The sequence below is a fragment of the Conger conger genome, chromosome 16 (assembly GCF_963514075.1).
Source record: "Conger conger chromosome 16, fConCon1.1, whole genome shotgun sequence".
NCBI classification, from domain to species: Eukaryota; Metazoa; Chordata; class Actinopteri; order Anguilliformes; family Congridae; genus Conger; species Conger conger.
In genome coordinates, this window is record NC_083775.1 from 39,462,909 (window position 1) to 39,470,496 (window position 7,588).

Genomic DNA, 7,588 nt, shown 5'->3' on the forward strand with positions numbered 1-7,588 from the left:
TCTCTCTCTCGCTTGCTCGCTCTTTCTCTTTCCATCTTGCTCTCTCGCTCCCTCTCTCTCTCACTCTCTATCACTCTCTCATTGTCTCTTTCCCCTGTCTCTCTATCTTATGATTGCCAAAGCAACACTGATATAATATTGTACATAGAAACACACGGATACATGGAAACCACATATACAACATGCAATGAGTACATATCTCTCTCAAATTCAAATTCAAAATGCTTTGCTGGCATGAGATGTAGTGTAAATATTGCTAAAGCGTACACATAGAAACAGGAACAGGAATAATTATATAATTAGTAGCTAAACATTTAGGAAACAAAAGTTTGGAAATTTGTGTTTGGTAGATTATTTCTCTTTTGTGACAATGCTTCTTGGCAATACATTTTATACCGTTGGAAAGCCTGTTTATTTCCCTTTTAGATGGTGCCCCATTTGTAAGGCACATGCATTTGTGGGATGAGCATGCAGGGTCTCTATTGGATGCTTGTCCCATGTAGGATAGTTCTGCCGGCTGAGTGGACCCTGTACCTCCCTTCCACACAGAGCAATGGGCTGAATAACAACAGTGAAAGATAAAGAAAGCCTTCACTGTCTCTCTCTTTCTCTCTCTCAAATTCAAAATGCTTTATTGGCATGACAAATTGGGACACTTGTATTGCCAAAGCTTGTTGGATGAACAACAATGAACGATGAACGAAAACATATATAATTGTACAATAATTAGAATAACAATATCAATAATAATGAATGTAATAGCCAATTGAGCCAATTGAGGTGGTTCGGGCATCTGATCAGGATGCCTCCCGGGCGCCTCCCTTTGGAGGTTTTCCGGGCTCGTCCAACTGGGCGGAGACCCCGAGGGAGACCCAGAGCCTGCTGGAGAGATTATATATCTCTCCTGGCCAGGGAACGCCTCGGGATCCCCCAGGAGGAGCTAGAATGCGTTGCTGGGGAGAGGGACACCTGGAATACCTGGCTTTGCCTACTGCCCCCACGACCCGACTCCGGATAAGCGGGTGATGATGGATGGATGGATGGATGAATGTAATAACAGTAATAACCATCGTGTGTTTGTGTAAAACAGTAACATGTTTGTGTGGGTGTGATCTGCTGGTGTGTACAGTAGTGTTGTGTGTGCATCTTTATGTTGTGTGTCTGCGTGTATGTGTGTGCATGTGTGCATGACTCTCCTGCACTGGGTGACTTTGGTTTGCTCTCTCTCTCTCTCTCTCTCTCTCTCTCTCACAGAATGTTCCAGCGGACCTTTGGGTTCGGCCGGTCGGTCTTATGTATCGACTTCATGGTTTTCACCCTGAGGCTCATTCACATATTCGCCGTTCACAAACAGTTGGGGCCCAAGATCATCATAGTGGGCAAGATGGTAAGAGCCTGATTGACCCAGCGTGTCAGCTTAGGCCAGATATCTCTTCAGTGTTTGTTTTGTTGTTGATGTGAACAGAGTGATGAATCTGCTTGGTTTCTCTCCTCTTAGATGAAGGACGCGTTCTTCTTCCTCTTCTTCCTGGTCGTTTGGCTCATGGCATATGGAGTGGCCAATCAGGCGCTGCTTTATAGGTCTGATAACCGCACTGAATGGATCCTGCGGAGGGTGTTCTACCGGCCCTATCTTCACATATTTGGGCAGATTCCCCTAGATGAGTTAGATGGTATGTGTATGTGCGTATGTGCATGCATGTGTGTGTGTGCCTTGTGTGTGTGTGTGTGTGTGTGTGCATGCTCATGTGTGTGTGTGTCTTGTGTGTGTGTGTGTGTGTGTGTGTGTGTATGTGCGTATGTGCCTGCATGTGTGTGTGCTTATGTGTGCGAGTGTGTTTGTGTGTGTGTGTGTGTGTATACGTGTGTGCACGCACGTGTGTGTGTGTGTGTGTGTGTGTGTGCATGCTCGTGTGTTTATGTCTATGTGTGTGTGCATGTGGGGATTTGTGCCTGTGTATGTGTGTGTCTTCATGTGTGTGTGCCTATGTGTGTGTGCATGTGTATATGTGTGTTTGTGCCTGTGTATGTGTGCATATGGGTGTTTGTGCCTAGGTGTGTGAGTGTGTTTATGTGTGATTGCGCGTGTGTGCATGGGTGTGTGTGTGGATGATTCTGCCTGTGTGTGTGAGTGTGTTTGTGTGTCAGTGCATGTGGGTGATTTTGCCTATGTGTGTGCGTGTGTTTGTGTGTGCATGTGTGCATGTGTGTGTTTGTATGTGTGTGCATGTGTGTGTTTATTTGCGTGTATGTGTGCATGTGGGTGATTTTGCCTGTGTATTTTTGTATGTACAGTGCTTCCGGAAAGTATTCACAGCGCTTCACTTTTCCCACATTTTGTTATGTTACAGCCTTATTCCAAAATGGAATAAATTCATTTTTTTCCTCAAAATTCTACACACAACACCCCATAATGACAACATGAAATACTTTTTTTTGAAACTTTTGCAAATTTATTTTAAAAAAAAAACTAAGAAATCACATGTACATAAGTATTCACAGCCTTTGCTCAATACTTTGTTGATGCACCCTTGGCAGCAATTACAGCCTCAAGTCTTTTTGAATATGATGCCACAAGCTTGGCACACCTATCTTTGGGCAGTTTCGCCCATTCCTCTTTGCAGCACCTCTCAAGCTCCATCAGGTTGGATGGGGAGCATCGGTGCACAGCCATTTTCAGATCTCTCCAGAGATGTTCAATCGGATTCAAGTCTGGGCTCTGGCTGGGCCACTCAAGGAAATTCACAGAGTTGTCCTGAAGCCATTCATTTGATATCTTGGCGGTGTGCTTAGGGTCGTTGTCCTGCTGAAAGATGAACCGTCACCCCAGTCTGAGGTCAAGAGCGCTCTGGAGCAGGTTTTCATCCAGGATGTCTCTGTACATTGCTGCATTCATCTTTCCCTCAATCCTTTCTAGTCTCCCAGTTCCTGCCGCTGAAAAACATCCCCACAGCATGATGCTGCCACCACCATGCTTCACTGTAGGGATGGTATTGGCCAGGTGATCAGCGGTGCCTGGTTTCCTCCAAACATGACGCCTGGCATTCACGCCAAAGAGTTCAATCTTTGTCTCATCAGACCAGAGAATTTTGTTTTCTCATGGTCTGAGAGTCCTTCAGGTGCCTTTTGGCAAACTCCAGGCAGGCTGCCATGTGCCTTTTACTAAGGAGTGGCTTCCGTCTGGCCACTCTACCATACAGGCCTGATTGGTGGATTGCTGCAGAGATGGTTGTCCTTCTGGAAGGTTCTCCTCTCTCCACAGAGGAACACTGGAGCTCTGACAGAGTGACCATCGGGTTCTTGGTCACCTCCCTGACTAAGGCCCTTCTCCCGCGATTGCTCAGTTTAGACGGGCGGCCAGCTCTAGGAAGAGTCCTGGTGGTTCCGAACTTCTTCCATTTACAGATGATGGAGGCCACAGTGCTCATTGGGACCTTCAAAGCTGCACCCTTCCCCAGATTTGTGCCTCGAGACAATCCTGTCTCGGAGGTCTACAGACAATTCCTTTGACGTCATGCTTGGTTTGTGCTCCGACATGCACTGTCAACTGTGGGACCTTATATAGACAGGTGTGTGCCTTTCCAAATCATGTCCAATCAGCTGAATTTACCACAGGTGGACTCCAATTAAGCTGTAGAAACATCTCAAGGTTGGTCAGTGGAAACAGGACGCACCTGAGCTCAATTGTGAGCTTCATGGCAAAGGCTGTGAATACTTATGTACATGTGATTTCTTAGTTTTTTATTTTTAATAAATTTGCAAAAATCTCGAAAACTTTTTTCACGTTGTCATTATGGGGTATTGTGTGTAGAATTTGGAGGGAAAAAATGAATTTAATCAATCTTGGAATAAGGCTGTAACATAACAAAATGTGGAAAAAGTGAAGCGCTGTGAATACTTTCCGGATACACTGTATGTGTGTGTGTTTATTTGTGTGTGTGTGTGTGTGTGTGTGTGCGTGTGTGGGTGTGTGCATGTGTGTTCATTTGTGTGTATGTGTGGGTGTGTGTGTGCGTGTGTGTGTTTATTTGTATGTATGTGTGTGCATGTGTGTGTTTATTTGCGTGTATGTGTGCGTGTGTGTGTGCATGTGTGTGTTTATTTGTGTGTATGTGTTCATGTGTGTGTGTGTGTGTGTGTGTGTGCACATGCTGATTGCTGGGCCTTCTCTTCATCAGTGGTCAAGAAGGCAAAGGAACCTCATTGTAATAACATTACGATGAGGATGTCAGACAATCCTGAAGAACCCTGTTTGGACCCTGACACCAACTGGCTGGTCATCATCCTTCTGGTGATCTACCTGCTGGTCGCCAATATCCTGCTGCTCAACCTTCTTATCGCCATGTTCAGGTACTGTTGTACACCTCCCCTCTTCCCACTCCTAGTGTTCATGTACTACACCTCTCCCCCTCTCAACACTCCTAGTGTTCGTGTACTACACTGCACCTCTCCCCACTCCTAGAGTTCATGTACTACACTGCACCTCTCCCCCTCTCAACACTCCTAGTGTTCATGTACTACACTGCATCTCTCCCCCTCTCAACACTCCTAGTGTTCATGTACTACACTGCACCTCTCCCCACTCCGAGAGTTCATGTACTACACTGCACCTCTCCCCCTCTCAACACTCCTAGTGTTCATGTACTACACTGCACCTCTCCCCCTCTCAACACTCCTAGTGTTCATGTACTACACTGCACCTCTCCCTACTCCTAGTGTTCATGTACTACACTGCACCTCTCCCCACTCCTAGTGTTCATGTACTACACTGCACCTCTCCCCACTCCTAGAGTTCATGTACTACACTGCACCTCTCCCCCTCTCAACACTCCTACTGTTCATGTACTACACTGCACCTCTCTCCAGTCCTGGTGTTCCCGTACTACACTGCACCTCTCTCCAGTCCTGGTGTTCCCGTACTATACTGCACCTCTCTCCAGTCCTGGTGTTCCCGTACTATACTGCACCTCTCTCCAGTTCTGGTGTTCTGGTAATGAACTCCCTTACTCTCTCCCGCCCGGAGCTATTATACAGTTGTTAGAGTTCTGCCACAAAATGGTTGCAGAGTAACAATCCAAACTGCGCCCATTATTATTCTTTTTGCTGTGCCCCTTTGAGTAAACACTGTATTGTGCTTCTGGTGCCTTCTACATCCATTATTATTATCATTGCCATTCTTGCAATGTCTGTTCAAGTAACCACCGCATCCAATACCATCGCTCTCACTGAGTCTGTTGGAGTTGCCACTACATCCATTACCGTTATTCTCGTGGTGCCCGTTAGTAGGAGTGCCCACTGAGTCCATGGTCTTATCATGGTTTCTGTGGGGCCTTTTCGGCTGCAGTAACCACTGCTTTTCCTTTCTCTGCCACTGCAGTTACACATTCTCTAAGATCCAGGAGCGCAGCGACACCCACTGGAAGTTCCAGCGCTACAACCTGATCGTGGAGTACCACTCCCGACCCTGCCTCGCCCCGCCCTTCATCATCCTGTCTCACATCCACCTCTTCATCAAACGCTTCATCCGCAAGATCGCCTCCGAAAAGATCCAGCACTTTGGTGAGTACATTACACTGCGCTATGCTTTGGTGAGTACATTACACTGCGCTATGCTTTGGTGAGTACATTACACTGCGCTATGCTTTGCAGCTACTCTCAACCAGAGAGAGTGTAGTAAATATATAGTGGAGCACATCTCTGTAACTCTCAGGAATACAAAAGTGCAATATCACCCATAAGCCACAACGGCCCCTTTATAAACCAATGAAGTGTACTGTTGACGTAACAAATGACTATTTGTTTTGTATGAAAAGAGGGTGACGCAAGCTGAGTGCAATGGGTGGAGATGAAGTGCGAGTATAGGGTTGGTGTTGGGGAGATGGAGCAGTGCATGCTGGGACATCCCTGTTCTCTGTGTCACCCAGTACTGGACCTTAAGGGCCTGAAGGCCAGCAGGCTGATGACATGGGAATCCATCCAGAAGGAGAACCACCTGTCTTCCCAGAACAAAACAATGAGAGACAGCGACACTGAGAGACTCAGACGCACCTCCTTCAAGTAATTCACTCCCTCAGTGACACCCACTCACCCATTCACTCACTCACTCACACACTCACTCACACACTCACTCACTCACACACTCACTCACTCACACACTCACTCACTCACTCACTCACTCACTCACTCACACACTCACTCACTCACTCACACACTCACTCACACACTCACTCACTCACACACTCACTCACACACACACTCACACACTCACACACTCACACACTCACACACTCACTCACTCACACACTCACACACTCTCTCACTCACACACTCACTCACTCACTCACACACTCATACACACACTCACTCACTCACTCACACACTCACACACACACTCACTCACTCACTCACACACTCACTCACACACTCACTCACACTCACACTCACACTCACGCTCACACTCACACTCACTCACTCGCTCACTCACACACTCACTCACACACTCACTCATTCACACACTCACCCACTCACTCACTCACTCACACACACACTCACTCAATCAATCAATCACTCACTCACTCACTCACTCACTCACACACTCACTCACTCACTCACTCACACACTCTCTCACTCTCTCACTCACACACACACACACACACACTCACTCAATCAATCAATCACTCACACACTCACTCACTCACTCACTCACTCACTCACTCACTCACTCACTCACTCACTCACTCACACACTCACTCACACACTCTCTCACTCTCTCACTCACACACACACACACACTCACTCAATCAATCAATCACTCACACACTCTCTCACTCACACACTCACTCACTCACACTCTCACTCACTCACTCACACACTCACTCACTCACTCACATACTATCGCTTACTCACTCAGTTGCTGACTCATTCAGTCACTTTGCACTTGCTGTTGCATTCTGAGATAGAACACTCAAATAGAACACTCGAACACTAATATTTGCCGAGTTGTGCTGAACTGTGTGTACGTGTGTGTGTGCTTGTTCATACGTCTGTTTGCACGTGCATGTGTTTGTGCGTGTGTGTGCACGTACATGTCTGTGTGTGTGTGTGTGTGTGTGTGTGTGTGTGTGTGCATGTACGTGTGTGTGTGTGCGTGTGTGTGTGTGTGTGTGTGTGCATGTGTATGTGTGTGAGTGTGTATGTGTGTGTGTGTGTGTGTGCGTGTACATGTGTGTGTGTGTGTGGGTGTGTGTGTGTGTGTACGTATGTGTGTGTGTTTGTGGGTTTGTGGGTGTGTGTGTATGTGCATGTACGTGTGTGTGTGTGTGCATGTATATGTGCGTGTACATGTCTGTGTGTGTGTGCGTGTACGTGTGTGTGTGTGTGTGTGTGTGCAGGGTGGACGGTGTACTGAAGCAGATTGCTGAGATTCGTGATCATGATCGAAGGCTGAAAATTGTAGAATCAGAGGTGAGTTTCACATACATACACGCAGTAAACAGAGTTTGTGAATAAAAACATCATTTATAGCAGTTAGTTTCTCACACTCTGTGAGTTTGCAACACAAATGTCTATGTGTACAAGAACTTCACCT

General features: G+C 46.7%; 1 protein-coding gene across 1 annotated transcript in view; it reads left to right on the forward strand.

Annotated features, from left to right (window-relative positions):
• Positions 1–7,588, forward strand: part of trpm4a (transient receptor potential cation channel, subfamily M, member 4a) — a 60,356-nt gene that overhangs the window by 51,172 nt on the left and 1,596 nt on the right. The window contains exons 21-26 of the mRNA XM_061225269.1: positions 1,255–1,387; positions 1,499–1,673; positions 4,179–4,350; positions 5,378–5,559; positions 5,925–6,057; positions 7,392–7,464. Of these exons, the coding sequence (XP_061081253.1) occupies positions 1,255–1,387; positions 1,499–1,673; positions 4,179–4,350; positions 5,378–5,559; positions 5,925–6,057; positions 7,392–7,464 (868 nt within the window). The remainder of the gene's footprint in view (positions 1–1,254; positions 1,388–1,498; positions 1,674–4,178; positions 4,351–5,377; positions 5,560–5,924; positions 6,058–7,391; positions 7,465–7,588) is intronic.